The 23468-nt window shown below is 42.2% G+C and overlaps 1 protein-coding gene across 6 annotated transcripts in view; it reads left to right on the forward strand.

The window, feature by feature from the left end:
* The window catches only part of RFTN1 (raftlin, lipid raft linker 1), a 221649-nt gene that overhangs the window by 70632 nt on the left and 127549 nt on the right, over window positions 1-23468 (forward strand). For all 6 annotated transcript variants that reach the window (XR_010343444.1, XM_012466741.2, XM_012466742.2 and 3 more), the window contains one exon: window positions 16200-16386. Coding sequence is in view for 5 of the 6 variants with exons in the window: in XM_012466741.2 (XP_012322164.2) it covers window positions 16200-16386 (187 nt within the window). In the remaining variant the exon portion in view is untranslated. The remainder of the gene's footprint in view (window positions 1-16199; window positions 16387-23468) is intronic.

Here is a 23468-nt window from a genome sequence, read left to right on the forward strand (position 1 = left end):
CAACTCAGCAGCTTCTTTTTTCTTCCTGTTGCTTTTGTAACTCCTGCTCACACGAGCAGGGACAGAGAAGGATAGTTGGTGACATGAAAGTGAGGTATCCCTTCTGCTTGTTGAAGGTGGACTGAGAGATGAGGCCAAGGAAGATTTCCTGGAGATACGTGGTGGTGATGGTAGCACAATAATGTGAATTTACCTAATGCTACCTAAAATGGTTTGAACAATAAATTTGAGGTTAGGCATATTTTACCACAATTAAAAAAAAAAAAAGGCTTCTAGGTTTCCTCTGAGCTTCACGCTGGCTGCCTCTTTTCCAGGACTCATTGTGGTTCTTTTGTCTTGGTCTTGTGGCTAATCTGCTTTAGGGCCAAGGGAGTATGGGGACCCCAGAGCTCACCATCCACCAGAGTGACTGCAGGTAGCAGTTTGCACTGGACTTTCTTTGATGGAGAGAGTGCTATTGCAGTCCTGATGTGGGCTGTGGCCTTATCAGAGGACAATTTCTTCATTTAATGATGGCTGCTAACGAGCCTTCTCTAGGCACTCTTCGGTTGGCCAACTTGTTGCTGAATAAACTCAGCGTGGTTCTGGCCCAGTGGAACTTAGGTAGTAGGGAAGACAGGAAAAAAAAACCTTCAATGAACAATTTATAGAATTAAAAATTCTGATAGATGCTGTGAAACCAATGATTGCTAATTGATATAGAACAGAGCTGTCCAATGGAAATACACTTCGAGCCACATGTGCAAGTTTAAACATTTTAGAGCCCACATTTTTAAAAGGTAAAAGAAACACACGAAATTAATATGAATATATTTTATTTAATCTTAAATATCTAAAATACTGTCATTTCAGTGTTGTTAATATAAAAAACGTTTTACTTAGATATTTTACATTCTCTTTTTGATGCTAAGTCTTTGAAATTGGTTGAACATTTTATACTTATAGCACATTTATTCAGACTAGCCATGTTTTGAGTGCTCAATAGCCACATGTGGCCACTGTCCTGGACAGCACAGGTGGAGAGCTGTGGGGGTGTGTGTGTGTGTGTGTGTGTGTGTGTGTGTGAGAGAGAGAGAGAGAGAGAGAGAGGAGGGGCAACAGACAGACAGAGAGACAGAGTGTGGGGGAGGGAGAGAGAGACAGGAAGAGAGAGAGTTGTGTGGACGAGGGAGGGGGACTCGTCTTTAGATGGTGTGGATAAAGAAAGCCTCCCTTTATCTCCCTTTTGTTTCTCTCTCTTTTTCTCTTCCTTGAATTTGTTAGGCCCATGAAATTTAGAAGACTCTGTCCCTGACTTCGGCGACTGAAACTCTGAATGGTGTTATTCCATTGTCGTTGTCCTCTTATACAGTTCTGTCTAATTAACATTATTTCTGTTAATTAGAAAACCGTGAAAGTAAGTAATTAAAAAAAAAGTTGATCTCTTCTGGCCCCAGCCCCAGTCCCCAATCCCCTGGCTTAATCATGTTAACCTCCTAGTGGGTCTCCTTCCATCCCTTCCCCATGCCCCTGCGTACCTAGACACATGTATAGGGGTTTGGTGTGGTTTTCTAACAATGAGCACATACAGTATGTGTATCACTCTGCCTCATGTTTTTCTCAATCTTTGCTGGATATCCTTCCAGGTCAGAGCTTTGGATCTAACACATTTTCAGGATTTCTGCTTAATAATCTAATATGGATGAGCTGTGGTGTCTTCAGCAGTTCTACTGCTGATGAATGTTATTGCATGGATGTGGGGAATTAAATTGGCGCTTGGTTGTTTCAGACGAAAAATCCACCATTTCCTTCTTGTTCTGAAAGAGCTGGTACCCTGCCTAGGTCCTAGTTCAAGTTTTCAGATGGTGGGTAGGTGAGAACATACGTGGGCCGCGAGGGGCTCTGTGGACTCCAGGGTCAGAGTGTGTTTGCAGCTTCGTACCTGATACCTGTCAAGGGCACTCCTTTAGTGGGATCCTCTGTCTCCAACACACCTGTCTGAGAAGGGATCAGAGCAATCATACTCTTAGTTGAAACAGACTTCTCAAAAGTGCCTTGTAAAGATGCCTTATTTTTCTTATATATTTTCTCTAAGAACTTGGCTGCAACAGCATTGTTTGAGTACCGTTTACCTCTGCATAGTAAGTCCGCACTTAACGTTGTCCGTAGGTTCTTGAAAACTGCAACTGTAAATGAAACAATGGATAATGAAACCAATTTTACCATAGGCTAATTGAGAAAAGCAAAAGTTAAATTCCTGTGGCATATTTCTGGTCACAAAAACATTACCCAACTTCTCCATGAAGACCAAAACAGTTTTAATACTAAACATGGGAATAAATGTGAGCTGTACATACATTTAAGAAAGATTAATACAAACAAATAAGATAATGACTTACCCAATTTTTGGTGAAATAGCGAGTGATGGTGGTTGTAGTGGTGGGGGGTTAAATCAAGGGATAAATGTTTGCAAAGCAAGACTCCTAAGGAGCGCTTCCTCCCACCACGAAGTTCAAAAACAATAACAAATCTTGTGGGCTAGCCAAGTGCGTTCATCCTACATTGTTTATTGCTGTGCACCTGTGTAATGATCATGGACTTTACACATTTTTATTTTACTATTATTTATATTCATTCCTTCATTCATTTTCCAACTCGCTTATTCCAGTTCAGGGTCTTGGGTGGCCGGAGCCTGTCCCAGCAGCTCAGGATGCAAGGCAGGTACCAGCCCTAGACAGGATGTCATTCCATTGCGGGAGCACTCTCACACACACACTCACACTCCCTCAGACTGGGACAACGTAGACATGCCTGTTTACCTAAGGTGCACATCTTTGGGATGTGGGAGGAAGCCGGAGTGCCTGGAGGAAGCCGAGTGCCTAGAGAAAACCCATAAGGACATGGAGAAATAAAGTCTTGAGACTTTATAACAGAAAATCCATACAGGATTTCTATGACAAATCATTTGACATTGTAAATACAGTAGTTTAATTTTTATATTGTACATATTCATTAGTGGCTAGTCTTCGATGCCACCGGCGTAATGTACTCTCAAAATCAAGAGAACTAACAAGAGTGTTAGCTATCAGACTCATTAGGAAAATGGCTTAAAACGTAACTTGCTTTCTTCTGACTCATGAAAAGCTCTTCTTGGATTTGGTATGGATGACTTTGGTTACCAATCCTGAATAATTGGTGATCCTTTGCATCTTCTCTTCTCTAACAAAAGTACTTTAAAATATATGCAATATTTTATCAATACTTCAGTTTCCATTTCTAGCTGGTTGCTTTTAATATTTGAGTACCCACTACTAAATCTATGCATCAGGGACCTGGTGTTTCTTTAAAAGGCTTCTTGATGTATTTTAACCTGTGTCTTCTCTGACAAAATGGGCTGGTGAGGTGAGCAATAATGCCGTCTTCTGGGTTTTATTAATAGATACAGTCAATGGAAATTGTGAGGCAGTTTCCTTGCAAATACCAGGACACTGAATTTTTACAGTACAGTGGGGTGTTTGTGTGTGTGTAATTCATTGACTATGTGTGATTCTCTGAAATGATGAGCAAACCAATAACAACCTAATTCTCCCCCACCCCTATCCCCAGTCCCATTGTCATGGCAGTCTGATGCTTTGACAGTCATTTATGGTCTGGCAGTCTGCAATTTAGCTCATTTGATGAGGCATCTGTTGCTTTGCCAGTTACTCCCTGATTGACCTGCAGAATCTTAGGTTTATATAAGCTTAAAGAAGTTCTTTTAGTCTTACTGAGATTCCCCTGTGTGTTCATCCATGGTTTAATTAAGGTATTAAGAATAGTGTTTCAGGACTCTCTCAGCTCAACAGCAAAAATACAAATAACCCAACTTGAAAAATGGGCAAAGGGCCTGAATGGACACATCTCCAAAGGAGATATAAAAGAAGCCCACACGTATATGAAAGGATGCTTATTAGCATCACTAATCATCAGGGAAATGCAAATCAAAACCACAGTGAAGTATCAGCTCACACCTGTTAGGATGGCTACTATAGAAAATACAAGAGATAACAAGTGCTGGTGAGGATGTGGAGAATAAGGGAGCCCTTGCACACCATTGGTGGGAATGTAAACTAGTACAGCCATTATGGAAAACAATATGAAGGTTCATCAAAAATTAAAAATAGAATTACCACATGATCTAGCAATCCCATTACTGGGTATTTCTCCAAAGGAAATGAAATCAGTATGTTGAAGAGATATCTGCACTCCATATTCTTTGCAGCATTATTCACAATAGCCAGGATATGGAAACAAGCTACATGTCCATCAGTAGATGATTGGATAAGTAAACTGTGGTATATATACACAATGGAATATTATTCAGCCTTAAAAGAGAAGATGATCTTCCATTTACAACAGCATGGATGAACCAGAGGATATTCTGCTAAGTGAAATAAGCCAGACACAGAAGGAAAAATACTACGTAATCTCACATACATGTGCAACCTTAAACTAAAAATCAAATACATAGAAACGGATAGTAGAATCGTAGTTCAGGGGGTCAGGGAGATGGGGAGATGTAGGTCAAAGGTACAAGTTGCAGTTACGTATGATAAGTAAATCTAGAGATCTAATGTACAACATGGGGACTATAGCTAATAATATTGTATACTGGAAATCTGCTAAGAGAATAGATTTTAGGTACTCTTACCACACACAAAAAAGAAAATGGTGTGAGATGATGGTTATGTTGGTTTGCTTGACTGTAGTAATCATTTCACTAAGCACATGTACATCAAAGCATCATGTCGTACACCTTAAATTTACACAACAAAAATAAATTAAAAATTTGTAAAAGAGTAGTTTTTTATGAAAGCATATTGGTGATTGCCAGGGCTGGGGAAGAGAGAGGAATGGGAAGAGTAACAGCTTAATGGATATGGGGTTTCCTTTTGAGTGATGAAAATGTTTTAGAACCTACAGATAGAGTTGATGGCTATGCAACATCATGAACGTACTAAATGCCACCAAATTGTTCACTTTAAAATGATTAATTTTATGTGATGGAAATTTCACTTCCGATTTTAAAAATAGTATTTAAATGGTGTGGTCTCCCGAGCCTGGATATGTATTTTGTTTTGTTTTGTTTTTTAAGTTTCAGAAACATGAATTTGTTTAATGAGAAGATGACGGAAGTCTACATTTTTGAAGCTCTAGAATAAAATTTTTAACTTATTCCACAGATTTAGAAATGACACATATAGAAAACATGGGCTACAAACATTATTTTAAAAATTGGACTCCTGTTTCTTCCCTATACGATAAAAGCCCTGCCTCGAAAAGTGACTGATTTTAGTGTTTTGCTAAATTGGATCTACTGCAAAGCCCAGGCAGATTGATGTTATAGCTCTAGCAGTCTTGAAGGAACTTTAAGACGAAAAGAGAGATTTGGTTGAGCAGTGTCATTATCAGCTTCACCTGTGAGGGAAATTACCCAAGGGAGATGGTGTCTGTCTCATGTTGCACTCCTTGCTATTGACAGATCCATTAGCGGATGTAATTAGAAAAGCAAAGTCGGACTTTGAATAATTAGGTTACAGTCACAAATGATTTCTGGGCAAAATAATAGAAGCTGTTGCAGTTCAGCCTGCCGTTTCCTGCTTTATAGAGCTGAGTGAAATGTGCAGTTGCTGTATGCAATGGTTTCTTCCTTGTGTTGGAGGCTGATACTTTCCCAATAATAAAGTTTGAAATAGCAAAGACCTCACTTTGGCCCTTTGCAAATTTCTGAAGGGCTTTGTTTCCAGGGAATAAATGGGGCTGCAGAATGTTTTTGCTAAACAAAACATGGTCATAGCAAAAACAGAATTTACTTTATCCCTGGAGTGTTAAGAAATGTGTGGTTTGTGGATTATATTTTTTCTCTGTTTTCATTCCTTTCTTTTTTTTTTTTTTTTTAGCTCTTGGAATAATGGTTTATTTATTTATGTGGAGTTATTTTCTGAAAGAAAAACAAAACACTTATTTCAAAAGATGTTTGAACTCTCCTGCCACCCAAAATACCTTTTCAGCAGTACTTTCTGTATTTTGATTTTAGAAAAGCCTATTATTGGTAATAGACTCTGGAATTTTAAAAAAGCTTTCCAAAAGATTCAAAATGTAATCATGTGGTTCTAAACTTTTTGTTCATCTCAATACCAATATAGAAAAAAGAGAAATTAGAAAATAGAGGCCAGTATGAAATACCTGCAGATGTGTCCCTGAAGCCTGTGATGTACCTTGTGATGATGTGGGAATGAACGGAACGGCATCCTCCTCCGTGCATGATGCCTGATGCCCACACTGTGCCTGGACAATGTCAGGGTCAGAGACAGGAAGGAGTGCAGGGTATCCATTCCCCACCTTTATCAAATGCCCCATTCATACCCTGCAACCTGCCAGGTCTTGGCTTTGGTGGTATGGGATTGAAAATAAAATTACAATTACTTGCCACATTTAAAGATTAGGAGGATTAAGATTTCTGACTTCTTGAAAGTAAGAGTTAGAAGTTCTGGCACCACTCGGCCCACGTGCCCATTAGCAGTACCAGCAAGAAGGACACAATGCTGCCCCCTTGGGCAAGATGGGGCCTCGGTGTTCATTGCTCTCGCCCAGCTCGTGTCTCTTGTTTACTTTATCTCCCTGGCCCACGGATGTCTCTGTTACTGGCTTTGGGATCTGCACCAAGCCCTCTGTCCAGTAAGGAGATGAGACTTCCCCTGCCCAGGCGGGGGAGAAGCTGGAAGAGAACAATCCTTTGCACTGCAGCAGGACAAAGCCCTGGTATGGGATGAAGATGGGCAGGAGTTCAAGACTAGCCTGGCCAACGTGGTGAAACCCCCTCTCTACTAAAAACGCCAAAATTAACTGGGCATGTTGGCACACACCTGTAGTCCCAGCTACTCAGGGGGCTGAGGCGGGAGGATCACTTGAGTCCAGGAGGCGGAGGTTGCAGTGAGCCAAGATTGTGGCGGTGTGGGAGCATGTGGGTGTGCTTCCCAGATGAGGCGAGTGCGATCACTGCAGATAAAGACTACAGAACCCAACAGATTAGAAAGTGGAGAAAAAGGTGTGAGCAGCCCTCGCAGCAGCTGCCCACTCTGAGTAGGCTGCATTTTCTCCTTCTGGAGGATAACGGTGGCTAAGACAGCCCCACCAGTGCTCCTCATCTTCAGACTATGAAGTTATAATTAGAAATTTTAACTTACGATGAGACAGTTTATGTGGTTCAGTCTTAGAGTCACATCCTGGTCAAAGGCCAGGAAGCCAACATAACTTCAGAATAACTCATGCTGTTTCCTTGTAGCTGTCCTCTAGGATGAAGCGGACCCATCATCCTCAGCGATACTTAAAACATTCGTTTTCTCTCCCACCACTGGGCAGGCGTCCGTTCCCTAGAACTCCCCTGAAAAGTTCGCCGCTCTCCTCCAGGGTCAGTTAGCCCAGAATCCCTAGTGCCTGGGCAGGCAGAAGGCTGGAACCCTGGGGCAGCACTGATGCTTCTCCCACCCACTGGCAGCGGGTATCTTCCAGCCTCTCCTTCCTCACTCCAGCTACCCACGCATGCCATGTGGGTGTTCCTTATTCCAATTCTAGCTCTGGTTTGGGGGAACTCTTTCAGTTAACTTTGAAAACATTTGTTATATTATCCAATGTTACTTTTTAGTTAGAAACTGGTACCTTAGCCTGAAACTGAAATAATAAAATTATTGCATTTTAAAGCTGAAAGCTCCTTTTGCAATTGCCCATCCAAAGTCTTCATTTTGTAAATGAGGGCCCCAAGAGATAGGGAGGGAGCTATATAGCTTGCCCAAGGTTACATAATTTGTAAATGAAATCAGGCAGCTATTACAAAATGAAATAGTGGAGAGGTTACTCTGATAAATAGGGTGAGAAACAGACCAACAGGCTACAATTGGTTTGTCCATCCAAAGGGAGAAATCATTCCTTTGTTTATTGGCTCAGGAGTAACACTGGGGAATTGGTCACTTTGTAAGAACTGTTTTCTTTTTTATTTTTAAGGTTAGAGTTCAAATAGAAACATGAGATTAAGGCCTTTAATCATATTTACAATAGAAGCCTTTTTTTTATTGCTTTAAGATTATTGAGATTCATTTTTATTTGTTTTTTTAACCACGAAGCTAAACTTACTTTGACAGCATGCATACCAAAAATTAAAGCCATAAAATTGCTTAGCTTTGACAGGAGATACATCTTTAGATTTTAAGATAAAAATTTAAAAGGTATTATGTTTTATTCAGGAAGCATTTAAATAGAAAGCAGTTGATTGACTAATTTTTTAGGGCACTGATTTGGGAGCATGGAGGTTAAAAGGTATGGGCGGGAATGGGGAAGGATTTCATGGCCCCACACCATGTTGTCGTGACCAGTCCCTGCATTCACCATGGCCAGGGCCACCACCCGTGATTGTTTGGGCTCTGTGGATTACACATATGTCATCCCACTTGATCCTCACAACCTCTCTATGATAGAAGACAGGTTGATATTGTTATCACCATTTTATACAAAGGTATTGAGTGTTCACATGCCTGAGGTTAGCAGGCAGTGAGGACAGCAGCTGGCATAGAACCTTGTCTTCTTCTTTTTTTTTTTTTTTTTTGAGACAGAGTTTTTTTACTGTGTCTCCCAGGCTGGAGTGCAGTGGCATGAGCTCGGCTTATTGCAGCCTCCGCCTCCTGGACTCAAGTGATCCTCCCGCCTCAGCCCCCTGAGTAGCTGGGACTATAGGTGCACGCCAACATGCCCGGCTAATTTTTGTATTTTTGCTAGAGACGAGGTTTCACCAAGTTGACCAGGCTGGCCTCAAACTCCTGCTCTCAAGTGATCCGCCTGTCTCAGCCTCCCAAAGTGCTGGGATTACAGGTGTGAGCCACCGCGCCCAGCCAGAACCCTGTCTTCTAAACATATTAACTACTTTTATTTTTTGTTTTAGTGTGATGCATAAGAGGAAACAAATATATATATTATAAAACTCTCAATAAAGATTTATTTTATTATAGCAGGAAGAGCTTGAAAAATTTGAAACATTTAAAGAATATTGAGCTGTAGAGACTGGCTGAGTTTGAGGTCTCATATTCGATGACTCACAGATGCTATTTGTATATAGTTTTATCAAAAAAGAGGGGATCCTGGTGCTGCATAGTATTTTTAGGTTTGACAATGTGCAGTTGCCCTCCATAAAGGCTTACACTCCTACCAAAAGCCCATTCAGTTTTTCAAATAAAACAAGCAGTGTCTCCGCCATACATGGCTTTGCCCGTTTGGTTCAGCAGCCTTGTAATCTGTTGACAGCAGATGAAACCTGCCCCTGGTTTCCATAAGGTCCACACCAGCATTTGCAGGATCTGGGACAACAGGACAAAAGGAGGTCTCAGGCTGGGCCAGGGTTAGGGTGAGGGGAGTGAGGCAACATTTTATAATACACAAAGACAAAATCAGTGACACTACTGTGTAAGCTGTATTGGAGCTTGAAGTGAAAGGAAAAAACGCTGATCCTATCTGTTATTTTTTTTATTTATAAAGTAACTCTGTCACCCTGGGCTGGAGTGCAGTGGTGCAATCTCGGCTCACTGCATCCTTGACCTCCCTGGGCTCAAGTGATCCTCCCATCTCAGCTTCCCTAGTAGCTGGGACTACAGGCCCATGCCACCACACTCAGCTAATTTTTGTATTTTTTTTGTACAGATGGAGTTTTGCTGTATTACCTAGGCTGGTCTCAAACTCCTGGGCTCAAGCGATCCTCCTGCCTTGGCCTCCATCAAGTGCTGGGATTACAGGTGTGAGCCACTGGCACCCAGCCTGAACTTACCTTTATCAAAAATTTTGATACTTTGCTTATCATTGATTTTTTGTATTGATTTTTATATTTTAGCATGTTACGTGCAATATTTATTTATCTGAGATTGTGGTGCTCCCTTAAAGTTTGTGCCTGTGGTGAGTTATCTCCTCACCTGCCTCCTCTTAGTTTCTGCCCTGCCTCGGGCCTGGGAGTGCACACAAAGGGGCACCGTCCACGCTCACTGCAGACCGAGGAAGAAGCCCGAACGGCCCCCAGATTGGGCCCAGGGCTGGCAAGGGAGGGGTTTCCAGCTGGGCCGTGTGAAGTTGGGTGCTGGTCACAGGTTTCCTTGCCTGTGGAGAGGAGAGTGGGTGGAGGAGGGACAAGGTGAAACTCTTTGGGGCAGTTGAACTCCCTGGGAGGCTTGTGAGACACAGATGGCTCAGCTTCCGATTTGTAGGTCTAGGGTGGGACCCAGGTTTGCTCATTTCTATCAAGTTCCCAGGCACTGCTGGACCAGAGCATGCACTTTGAGGAACCTTGCTCTAAAGGCCTGGTTGTATGGAAGGCAGATTTTATGTGGATGGGGGTAGGGGGGTGATTTGGGGTTGATTCAAGTGTATTACATTTACTCTATGCTTTATTTCTGTTATTATTACATTGTAATATATATTGAAATAATTATACAACTCATAATGTAGAATCAGTGAGAGCCCTGAGCTTGTTTTCCTGCAACTAGACAGTCCCATCTAGGGGTATTGGAAGACAGTGACAGATCATCAGGCATTAGATTCTCATAAGGAGTATACAACCTAGATCCCTCGCATGCAGAGTTCACAATAGAGTTCACGCTCCTAAAAGAATCGAATACCGCTGTTGACGGGACAGGAGGCAGAGCTCAGGTAGTAATGCTCGCTCACCTCCTGCTGTGCAGCTCCAGGGTTGGGAACCCCTGCTGTAAGCCTTGGGGTTCAGGACAAGCTTTAGAGCAGAGGGCCCCTCGCCTGCATCCAAGAACCTGCTTGTGAGACACCGTGACAGGTTTCCGTGCATAGGGAATCCGGAGAGGCTCAGGATTCTTTACCAGACTTACCTTTGGATTTGTTTATCTAGCATATCCTGAATGTACCCTTCAGGGAGAGGTTGCATACTTTTCTGCTTTCCTGGCTAGCCCTACATTTGTCCTTCTTATTAATGGAGCCTTCTCCAGGATGCTGAATGCTTGTTTTAGAGTGAATCATAGCTATAGATTTTTTTCCTGTAAATTTCTTGCATGATGTATGGAAATGAGAGCTACAGTATCTGATGTCAGGTGGTTGTTAAGCACCCCTAGGTTTTCTTTTAACATTTGTTTTTAAATATAGCACATTTAGGCCCAGGCAGGAAGATCGTTTAAAACCAGGAGTTTGTGACCAGCCTGGACCACTCCTGTCTCTACAAGAAATTTAAAAGTTAGCTGGACATACTGGCATGTGCCTGAAGTCCCAGCAACTCTGGAGGCTGAGTCAATAGGAGGATCACTTGAGCCCAGGAGATCAAGGCTTCAGTGAGCTGTGTGATTGCACCACTGCACTCCAGCCTGGGTGACAGAGCAAGGCTCTGTCTCAAAATAAATAAATAAGAATAAATTTAAGAAAAAATAGAAAATTTAAAAAGCACATTAATTAAAAAGTTTTAAATAATATTTTTTATATATAAAGAGGAAAATAAAAATGACTCATAAACCTTCCACCCAAATGACTCCCGTTGGTGGTAATAGAATCGAAAGTGTAAGATAAAATAAAAACGACCTTCTATCCTTTCATCCCTACTCTAGTCCCTCTCTTCAGTGTTTTTTGTTTGTTTGTTTGTTTGTTTGCTTGCTTGCTTGATATGCTCTTGTTGCCCAGGCTGGAGTGCAATGGTGCAATCTGGGCTCACTGCAACCTTCACCTCCCAGGTTCAAGCAATTCTCCTGCCTCAGCCTCCCAAGTAGCTGGGATTACAGTCATGTGCCACCACGCCTGGATAATTTTTTTTGTATTTTTGGTGGAGACAGGGTTTCTCCATGTTGGTCAGGCTGGTCTAGAACTCCCGACCTCAGGTAATCCACCCCACTTGGCCTCCCAAAGTGCTGGGATTACAGGCGTGAGCCACTGTGGCCCGGCCTCTTCAATGTTGATGTTTTTGTGATTCCTTCCAGAAAAAAAAGATTTTTATTTATGTCTGTCCATCCTTCTATCCTTCTAATATTCTTTCTTTTTTCTTTCTTTCCTTTTCTTTTATTTTTTCGATGGAGTCTCCCTCTGTCGCCCGGGCTGGAGTAGTACAGCAGCATGACCTTGGCTCACTGCAACCTCTGCCTCCCAGGTTCAAGCGATTCTCCTGCCTCAGCCCCCTGAGTAGCTGAGATTACAGGTGGGCACTACCATGCCCGGCTAATTTTTGTATTTTTAGTAGAGACAGGTTTTCACCATGTTGGTCAGGCTGGTCTCAAACTCCTGACCTTGTGACCTGCCCGCCTTGGCCTCCCAAAGCACTGGGATTACAGGCGTGAGCCATCATGTCTGGCCCTTCTAATGTTCTTTACACAAGAGTGGCCATACCATTAACACTGTTGTGCACCCCTTTTTTTTAACTTAGCAATGTATCTTGGACTCGTTTCCCTATCAGCACATAACAGATTTACTTTAATCTTCTTAATGGTTCATAGGATTAATCACTGGGGTGTTCCAGTGTTTAGTCCTGCAATTAAGATTGCTATTAGAGCAACCCAGTAGTAAATATCTTTGTCCATATATCTTGGAAGACATTTATGAGTCCCACCATAGGAGTACTACCAGTAGAGGGGTTGCTGGACAGAGAGTGTGCATTTTTAGGATTGAAGGCCAATACCACTCTGCCCTAGAGAAAGGTTCCCTCCCACCACGATGACGGGCATGCCTGTTTCCCCAACACTCTTGCACGCAATGAAGATTACAGAAGTAAAAAAGGAAAATATATTATTTCAATAGCAATAAAATATAGAATAACTAGAAATAAACTTGATAAATATGTACTGTGTGAAGAAAACTTTGGTATGCTCCAGAGGGACCCAAAGGAAGACTTGAACAAATCAAAATTTTGCCAGTTTCTTGCATGGGAACTTGCAGCATGGTGAAAATATTCATTCTTAGTTAAGCTATGATTCGAACATGACCCAATAAAAATACCCACAAAATTATTTTTGGTGGGGGAAGGGGAATTTGATAAGTTGTTTTTTAATGATCATTTAGAAAAACAAATTAGGAAGATTCAAAATAGAAACAGGAATACAGAAAGATGTGAGAAATAGTTTAACCAGATATTAGAACATAATGTGAAATTAAAATTGTTTAAAGTAGTGTTTTATACAAATAGATAATTGGATCACAGTCATAAACTCATGTTTGGGAATATAATAAATGATAAATGGCATATGATATATGCCATCTCAAATCAATGAGGAAAAATAGCTAAACCCATTTGAGGGGGAAAAGTTAAATTCATGTTGCATGCTTTATGTAGAATAAATTCCAAATTGATCAAAGATTTATATGCAAAAAATGAAATATGTATTACCAGAATTCACAAGATAATTGTTTTATAATCCCAGGTCTTTCTGCTATGACATAAAACTCAGAAGCCACTGAACACAAGATTGGTAAATTCATCTTTATTCAAAAAGTTCTCCATGGAATCGCTTGAACCCAGGAGGTGGAGTTTGCAGTGGGCCGAGATAGCATCACTGCACTCCAGCCTGGGGACAGAGTGAGACTTTGTCTCAAAAAAAAAAAAAAAAAAAAAGTTTTTCAAGGCAAAACCTATCATATGCAAAGTCAGAAAACAAGCAACAAACTGGGGAGGAATAAATAAAAACTAAATTTCCTGATATTAAAAGAGTTCTTACAAACCAGTAGAAAAAAGATCCAGTGACCCAGTAGGACACCAGGCAAGATCATGGACAGACAGTTCACAGACAAGAAGACACAGCATTTAAATATGAAATGTTCAATAAGAAAAAAATACAAATTACATAATAAGATAAATATGTTACCATCTCACAGGGATCATTTTTTTTTTCACTGAGAATAGTCAAGAGTATGGGAAAAGAAACACCTTTATACATCACTGATAACTCCATACTACTCTATGGAGGGAATCTGGCACTATCTGAAAAAATTACAGTGCATATATATATGTGTGTGTGTGTGTGTGTGTGTGTGTGTATTTACACCTCTGATTTTTAATTTTTTTATTTTTTGTGGGTACATAGAAGGTGTATATATTTATAGGGTACAGGAGATGTTTTGATACAGACACACAATGCATATTTTTTAACCCAGCAATTCCACATCTAAGCATTTATTTATTTATTTATTTATTTATTTATTTATTTATTTATTTATTTTGGAGATGGAATTTCGCTTTTGTTACCCAGGCTGGAGTGCAATGGCACGATCTCGGCTCACCGCAACCTCCGCCTCCTGGGTTCAGGCAATTCTCCTGCCTCAGCCTCCTGAGTAGCTGGGATTACAGGCACGCGCCACCATGCCCAGCTAATTTTTTGTATTTTTAGTAGAGATGGAGTTTCACCATGTTGACCAGGATGGTCTCGATCTCTTGACCTTGTGATCCACCCACCTCGGCCTCCCAAAGTGCTGGGATTACAGGCGTGAGCCACCGCGCCCAGCCTAAGCATTTATTTTTTATAGGTACCATAAGCGCACACATGTGCAATCATGTAGGAATGATATTTTTCATTAATAGATTGCTTATAAAAGCAAAAGTTTGCATATTCCATGGTATATCACACAACGGATCTGTAGAAAAGAATGAGGAAGAGCTCTGTGTACTGCTATGGAATGGTCTCTAAGAAAACTATACTGTTTTTTGGGGGTTTTTTGTTTTTTGTTTTTGGTTTTGGGGGGTTTTTTGAGACAGTTTCACTCTTGTTGCCCAGGCTGGAGTGCAGTAGTGCGATCCCCAACCTCTGCCTCCTGGGTTCAAGCGATTCTTCCGCCTCAGCCTCGTGAGTAGCGGGGATTACAGGCACCTGTCACCACACTTGGCTAATTTTTTGTATTTTTAGTAGAGATGGGGTTTCACCATGTTGGCCAGTCTGTTCTCAAACTCCTGACCTCAGATGATCTGCCTGCCTCGACCTCCCAAAGTTCAGGGATTACAGACGTGAGCACTGCACCCAACTGAAAAGTATACTGTTAATTGATAAAAATTGATTTTAAAAAGCCAGGTGTGTAATGTTATGCTGACATTCTAGAAGAGAAGGGAAATATATAGGCCTATTTACTTTTGTATGAATTATTTGATTGTTAATGCATATACACCCACAAAAATAATAATGATTGCCTCTAGGGAAGTAGATGTAGGAGGCAGAGGATAGGGCTAGGATGTAGACTTTTCACTGAATACATATTTGTACCTTTTGACTTTTGAACCTTGTGTGTTCTTCTCAAAAATAAGTAAATTAAAAAATCCAAGTTTTAAAATAATTCAGTAGGTAAAAATCTGGTTTTGATTTGTGTAATTCTAATGCCGAGTTACAGTGTCTTCAAATATTGGTTAGCCTTTCACATTTTTTAGGCAATTACCTATTCATATGTTTTGCCCATTTAAAAATTATTTTGGGGTGGGGAGGGTTTAGCAAATTAAGGAAATCAGCCCTTTGTCTTAAGGGTTACAGAAATTTTGTTCCACTTGGTCTTTTGTCTTTGTTTATGCTGCTTTTTGCCACGTAGTATTTTTATATTTGCTCAATACAGTTTTCTTCTTTCCCCTTTCCTTCTTCCTTTCTTTCTTTACATATGTTTTTCTTTTTTTTAGGCAGTGGAAATGACTTGTTCACTGTGATCACTGAGAAGACAACTCTAGATCTAAGACATTCCATTATTATTTTATATCATTTCATTTCTGAGAGTGTCTCACTCTGTTGCCCAGGCTAGAGTGCAGTGACCTCTAGAGTGCATGGCTCACTGCAACCTCCACCTCCCTGGCTCAACTACACTCCCACCTCAGCCTCCTGAGTAGCCAGGACCACAAGCACTGGCTAATTTTGGTTTTTTTTATTTTTATTTTTAGAGACCAGGTTTCACCATGTTGCCCAGGCTGGTCTCAAACTTCTGAGCTCAAGCTATCCATCTGCCTCAGCCTCCCAAAGTGCTGGGAGCCACCACACCTGGCCGACATCCAGTTATTAATGCCTTTGGGTGATTTGTAAAACAACAGCCTACTTATAAAGTCTGTTTGAAGACTGTAAAAACTGGGACAAACTTATTTTAGCAGTGACCTAGAGGATCCTCCCCGAGGGCAAGGGGAGAGGGGCTTGGGCAGTGCTGTGTGGGCCTCATGGTAGGTCTCTGATGAGCCTCTCCTCTCTCCACTCCAGCGGAGCTCCCTGGGTCCTCAGCGGTGAGGCTGGCCTCCCTGCATGACCTGCCCGCCCAGCTCCTGGAGCTGTACCAGCAGGACTTCTCGCTGGCGGCCCTGCACCCCTTCGTGCAGCCCACTCATGAGCGGGAGAAGACGCCCCTGGAGCACATCTTTAGGGCCATCCTGATCAAGAAAACCGACAGGTAAGGCCTCTGTGGATGAATGGGTAGCATCCTGTTGTGGATAAGGTGTGCTCAATAGAGGAGGGGAAGTGAGAGGATGGGCTCGGGTGAGGGGGTTGAAATTTGCATGCTGTCCTCAGAGCCTCTGCCCTCAGACAGGTGAGGCAAAAAGCTAGACAACCAGAGAGATTTCTTAGCATCCTGTGATGAAAAACAAATGCCATGTCCAACTGCAAGTAGAGAGCTTCATTTTACAGTCTTTCCCTCTTTTAACTCACCGGATTAAACTCAGCTAGAAAAATGTCTCCTCGAAAGAAGTATATGCCCAGAATGCTGCGGCTAGTAAAAGTGTAATACTTTCACACCAAAAGGCATGGCTGGAAAATGCAGTAATTTCATGCAAAGGCTATGTATGATGTCTTCCCCACAGTCTAGAAATACTTTAAAATGTTGAGCCCACCATAAATTCTGTCAATCACTTGACAGTTAAGAAAAATACAAAAAATAAACACCACCTAAATAAAATGCTATAATTGGTTCGGTCTTGATTTAGATTTTCAGGGTTTGGGGGTGTTTTTCAGTTGGCTTGCCCGGTTGAATGCTTATGCCTATATTTCCATTGGGCCTAATTAAGGAAGGAGAAGTGGTGTTAGTCTTTCAAAAGGAGCAATATTAATTTTGTTTTTTATTTTTTTAAACAATGAGGATAGGATGGAGAGAGCAGTATGTTTTTGCTGCTTTCATAAAAATAAAAATTAAAATGAGTCTGGGAAAGGAAATCAGATTTGTCTTTTGGCCAACTATCATAGAAGGAATGACAACATGTGCCACATTTTAAAGACAGAGTGCAGAGCAACTCCTCCTCTTTCTCTCTTTGTAAAAAGTCCCTTTACAGGTAGACAAAGCATTTGGCTGGTGTGCTCACGAGGGACGGCTGTGAGGCACGAGGTTGCGTGACTAAGACTGACTCCTCTTTCCTTTCCTTTCCTTTATTTCTTCATGGTTGATCAAGCTCTGGGGCTCTTAGTCTACAGCCACACACATTAGAATTTGAAGTGAAAGATGGTGCATGTGTTTGTTCAAACCCAGAATTCACACATTTTTTGGTAGGGTGATTTTTCTCACTGTCTGCCTTTTATGTGTATTAGTTTCTCTCTCTCTCTCTCTCTCTCTCTCTCTCTCTCTCTCTCTCTCTGTTTCTTTTTCTGTAGAAATGAGGTCTTGCCTAGGCTGGTCTTGAAATCCTGGCCTCAAGCAATCCTCCCACCTTGGCCTCTCGAACCACTGGGATTACAGATATGAGCCACTGAGCCCGGCTGCATATTAGTTTCTTTTCTTTTCTTTTTCATTTCTTTGAGACGGGGTCTCCCTCTGTCACCTAGCCTGCAGCACATGGCATGATCACAGCTCACTGCAACCTTCGCTTCCCAGGCTCAAGCTGTCCTCCTACTTCAGCCTCCCAAGTAGCTGGGACTACAGGCGCACGCCACCACACCTGGCTAATTTTTGTATTTTTGGTAGAGACCGAGTTTCACCATGTTGCTCAGACTGGTCTGGAACTTCTGGGCTCAAGGGGGTCTCCTGCCTCGGCCTCCTAAAGTGCTGGGATTACAGGTGTGAGCCCCCACGCCTAGCCCATTATTGGTTTCTTTATGTTAATTGGCTGTTGATTATGATCTGGGTCAATCACAAGAAGAAACTATTCTGGAGGCCGCAGGGGTTTTAAGTGACACTGACACACAGGATATGTTTAATGACAGTAGCTCATAATGAGTGAGCACTCACTGTATGCCAGGCTTGGTCACTACCATTTTATCCGTATCATACGCCTATGAAATAAGTGTCACTTTTCTTCCCATTTTAAAGGTGGAGAAAACTGGGACACAAATGTTGAGTTGTTAAGGTCACACAGATGGCAGCAAGCAGAGCTCTGCCGTGCTCCTGGGAAGCCTGACTCCCGCACCTGCATTCTTAATCAAGGCATGAAGTGCGCGCTGTGTTCCTTTACCCACAATTCTTGTGGAGAAAAACTTAGGACAATAAATGAGGGAGGATATCTTTGATCTTCCATAAAGAAATACTTTTATTCTCAACCTTTCCCCCATTTTACCCCTCAGTAGTCTGTAAGTAAATCAGAATTTCAGCAAGGAAACAAAATAAAACTGACAAATGCGTTGTATGGATTACATAAGGCATCCACTGGGCTCCAGTGATTCTATTCTGGAGATTACCCAGTTGGCCTTAGTGTTTAGAGGTGACAAGTTCATTGGGGTCAGATCACCAGCACATCCTTCAGCGCGATCTGCCATGGGAGGTGACGTGAGCTCAGGACTTGGCCTGAGCTTAACTCAGAAAGCGAAGATGCGTCTTTTTTTTTTTTTTTTCCTGCTATGGAGCAACACTTCTCAAATTTCAATGTGCCTGTGAGTCTCCCGGGGATGTGGTTAAAGAGCAGAGTCTGATATAGCCGGTCTCAGGGGAGGCCTGGCACTCTACATTTCTAACTCGTTTCCAGGTGGGGCAGATGCTGATGGTCCATGGCGTGCACTCTGAGTAGCAAGGGCATAGAGGACCTGATTCTTGCCTGGCTTCATGCCTGGCACTCAGCAACACTATTGGGGCTTGTCACTTTACTCCCAGGAGAGCTGTAAGCACCAAGCTAGGTAAGAAAGAACACGGGACTTGTGGCCAGAAGGCCTGCGTTCTAGGCTGCACTTGGCTACTGGTAAGCAGTGTTGTGCAGGGGTCACATGAGTGGATCTTTCTGGGCCTCCATTTTCTGGCTGCTACAATGAGGGGCTTGTACTACATGATTTGCAAGGCTTGTACCGAACTCTAAGTTATCTGAGGGGGCAAGGTGAGTGAGGAAGCCCCTTTTCAGAAATAAGAACCCTCACTTTGGGGAATAGTGCATTACAAGCCAGCAGTGAAGCTGGGGGCTCAATAGGGGTTCTTTACTTCCACTGAGGACAGCATGAACAAATGAACTTACTTTCCAGAAGACAAAAAGGGGCAAACTATTGAGGAAAAGGAGACACCGTATGCAGAAGGGTTTTCAAGAAAGGGAGGTTGGTAGTCTCCTTGGGTTTGAGCGTACTCTAATCCAGAGTTCCTGAACTGCCTGCCCGATGACCTTAATGAACATTTCAACTCCTGGACAAGCAGATCCAGAGAAGGAAATTCCTTGGGTAAATCTGCGTTGGGTCTTTGGAACTGCCTTTTTTTTTTTAAGAAAACTGCAAAAGTTTGGTAATTTATCATGTAAATTGAGGCAAAAATGATCAAGAGGATCACCCCCACTTCCAGCTCCAATAGTATTGGGTGGGAGGAGTGGTGGAGGTTGGATGAAGAGTCATTGTAAAATGTAATTTTTAAGTACAGGTATTTTATCTCCTAGCAAATGCAATAACTGCATTTTTTTTTTATTATGAGGAAAAGACCCCAACGATCTTAAAAATAAGCAAACAAAAAACAACAGGGCCAGGCACAGTGGCTCACGCCTGTAATCCCAGCACTTTGGGAGGCCAAGGCAGACGACTCTCAAGCTCAGAAGTTCCAGACCAGCCTGGGTAACATACCAAGACTGAGTAGCTACTAAAAATTTTAAAAATTAGCTGGGTGTAGCGGCACACGCCTGTAGTCCCAACTACCCGGGAGGCTGAGGTGGGAGAACTGCTTGAAACCAGGAGGTGGAGGCTGCAGTGCGACGTGACTGTGTTATTGCACTCCGGCCTGGGTGACAGTGAGACCCTGTCTCAAAAAAACAAAACAACCAAAACAAAAACCCCAGAAAAAACCCAGAACTTTTTCTTTATCAGTAGGAAGTTTAAGTAGTAAAAACAAAACAAAGGAAGACTTACGTGATTAATTTTTAATTCAGACAGTTAAAACGATGCTTTTCACAAAGTCTGCCAAAGTTCTGACAGCTATAGATGCTGTTAAATGAAATAACTTAGCTTGTAAAAGGGAAAGAAATGCTTGGTTAATATTTTTCTTTTTTTTAATTATTTTTTTATTTTTTATTGCATTTTAGGTTTTGGGGTACATGTGAAGAACATGCAAGATTATTGCATAGGTACACACATGGCAGTGTGATTTGCTGCCTTCCTCCCCATCACCTATATCTGGCATTTCTCCCCATGCTCTCTCTCCCCAACTCCCCACCCCTCTTTGTCCCTCCCCTATTCCCCCCGACAGACCCCAGTGTGTGATGCTTCCCTCCCTGTGTCCATGTGTTCTCATTGTTCAACACCCACCTATGAGTGAGAACATGTGGTGTTTGATTTTCTGTTCTTGTGTCAGTTTGCTGAGAATGATGGTTTCCAGGTTCATCCATGGCCCTACAAAGGACACAAACTCATCGTTTTTTATGGCTGCATAGTATTCCATGGTGTATATGTGCCACATTTTCCCTGTCCAGTCTATCATCAATGGGCATTTTTCAAGTGGAGCACACTGAAAGAGATGTAGATACACTTTCTAGATTACTATTGGTCCAAACGAAGTTCATTGCATGAATCACCATGAGATGACTGTGTGAAACTTCAATATCAACCTAATGTGAAGGCTTAACATAAAGTTTTTAGCAAATAATTGGGCTTGGGCTATGCCAGAACCACCAAACAGAACCCCTCAAGCCTGCATTGATTCCCTCACTCATTCACAAGTATTTGCTGAGCGTGTATTCTTTTCAGGTCATGGTGCTAGAAGCTCCATGTGGTGGGAAGTTAGAAGCTGCAAGTGCCGGGCTCAGTTGACATGGAGCCTGCCTTCCAGGTACTTGCAGTCTAAGTAAGTGAATGAGTTATGTCTCATGCCACCTCCCACGGGAAGGGAAACCAAAGATATGTTTCTGGAGAAGCAGCTTTAACTTGGGCCTGATTTCTTTTGGGCAAACGTGGGGAGTAATGAGCAAGAGGCAGGAAGAGTTTATTTAAATCTCCTAATGAAATGTTTTCTAGTGGTGTTTGAGTAATTGGAGAGCATTGTTGACAGTCTAACTGAATTATTAATGAGTCATTCCAAAAGTAGTTCTCAAGTGCAGTAACATTCCTCTGAGCTCACTGCCATTTTGACAGATTTCACTTACATCCATGAAAAATTACCTGCTCTTTTCTTTTGAAAATTCTAATAACTGCCATTTCATTTTACCATGGCAGGCGAAGCCACACATCGAACTGTAAATTGTTCTTAATTCTAAGTGTATTGAATTTAGTCAAGTCAGTTACTTTGACTCGAGTTACTTTGACTCAAGAATGAATAGCTGAACATGAAATACTTAGTGAATAACTGTAGAAAGAGAGTTTGAACTTCATTTTCTCAACTCTTTCTTTCGAACACTTAGTGATTTTTAACAGACAATATAGTTGCACTCACTCTGAATTCTAAGTGTAGTTAAGTGATCCTTCGTTTTCTTCAAGCCATTTTCCTTAGAATGAGTTGCTAAAGATCTTGAAACTTGATGGCTAAGAGAAGTCAGTTATTAAAACGTCACTTCTGATGTTTCATGAGTGGATTTAATTCTAGGTTGTTTTATGGTTATAGATGTCAGTGCAGTACCAAAATGCATGCTGCTGGCCATTTGTCAACTGTTGAATTGTCGTTGTTCACACATGGAGCTAGGGTGTCACTGGTGCGTTTTTCATCACGAATGAGTTGAAGTCATTTGCCTACACCTTCTGTAGAGTAATGCCTTATATAGTACAGGGACTAGGACACTAGGGAGCTCTGTGGACATCTATCAGGCAACTTTTGGCCTAGGATTGGGGTAGCGGCTGTAGTTAATGTAGAGGCTGCAATTCTAAAATTCTTGTGGAAGGTGGAAAATGTGTACAATCAAAGTCACCCCTGAAAATCTTTTGAAGTGCCCATAAAATGTAACACTGTGGCATCTCTCTACCTGACCAATGCATGTCTTCCTTCAGGGCTAGAACAGATTGCCGTTTCCAGCAGTTTCCCTTTCCCATGGGGAGGCAAGCTGGTTTGGGTTTATGGTGAGTATTCATTGGAATCACACTTAGGGTGGTAAAATGTTGGCACCTAGGGAGGCGCTTGTGGGAATTGACACTGAGAGAACAGGAACTCCACGTCTCCCTTCTTGGTTTCATTCTGGGGCACGTCTGCCTATTGAATACAACAACTGGCATTGTTTTTGTTTTTATTTTGTTTTGTTTGAGACAGAATCTTGCTCTGTCACCCAGGCTGGAATGCAATGGCATGATCTCAGCTCACTGCAACCTCCACCTCCTGGGTTCAAGCAATTCGCCTACCTCAGCCTCCCTAGAGGCTGGGATTACAGGCATGTGCCACCACGCCTGGCTAATTTTTTTGTATTTTTAGTGGAGACAGCTTTTCACCATATTGGCCACGCTGGTCTCAAACTTCTGACCTTGTGATCCACCCGCCTCAGCCTCCCAAAGTGCTGGGATTACATGCGTGAGCCACCAAACTGTCATTGTTTTAAGTGGTAAACATTTATCCCTTTTTGTTGTATTTTTCAAAGATAAATATGCATATGTAATTTCACTGCGCAAAGATGACTCTAAGGAGCTCCTAGAGCTCAAGAAACTTACCTATCTACTAGGGCTGCAAATGTATATGCAAATCATATAATTGCCTAGCTAAGTCTACAGGTCTTGGTTTACATCTCTAACCTGGAATTTGTTAATGAGAGTGCTTTAGAAAACGAGGCTCTGTGTCTGCCATTTGCTCTGGGTCTGGCATGATGGGTAGATTGGAATAGGGAGAGAAATAGTGGGAAGGGCCTCCCCACTATTGACACTGTGGAACAGCTGGAATGCAGCGTCCAAAGGGAAACAGTGGGAGGGCAGGCATGAATAGCCCGGGGGACTGACGCTGGAGACAAGCCTGGGGGAGGGTGTGTGTGGCGCTGTGCTGAGCCCCTCAGGCCGGGCCCCCTTCTCTAGTGGCCGACATAGCCAAGCCTACTGCAGTCCTTGTAACAGATTCTCCAGTGATTCTTAGAAGAGATGCAGTGGGTTGCTGAGAGCTGCAGTGAGCTGCTTCATCCCAGTTTGACCATATGCCTGGAGTCTGAGAAATTTTTCCTCTTAGGCCGTATCAGCAAGCTGTACTCCCAAGAA

Source organism: Aotus nancymaae, unplaced genomic scaffold (assembly GCF_030222135.1).
Source record: "Aotus nancymaae isolate 86718 unplaced genomic scaffold, 86718_ANA_hifiasm-v0.15.2.pri h1tg000019l, whole genome shotgun sequence".
Classification (NCBI taxonomy): domain Eukaryota; kingdom Metazoa; phylum Chordata; class Mammalia; order Primates; family Aotidae; genus Aotus; species Aotus nancymaae.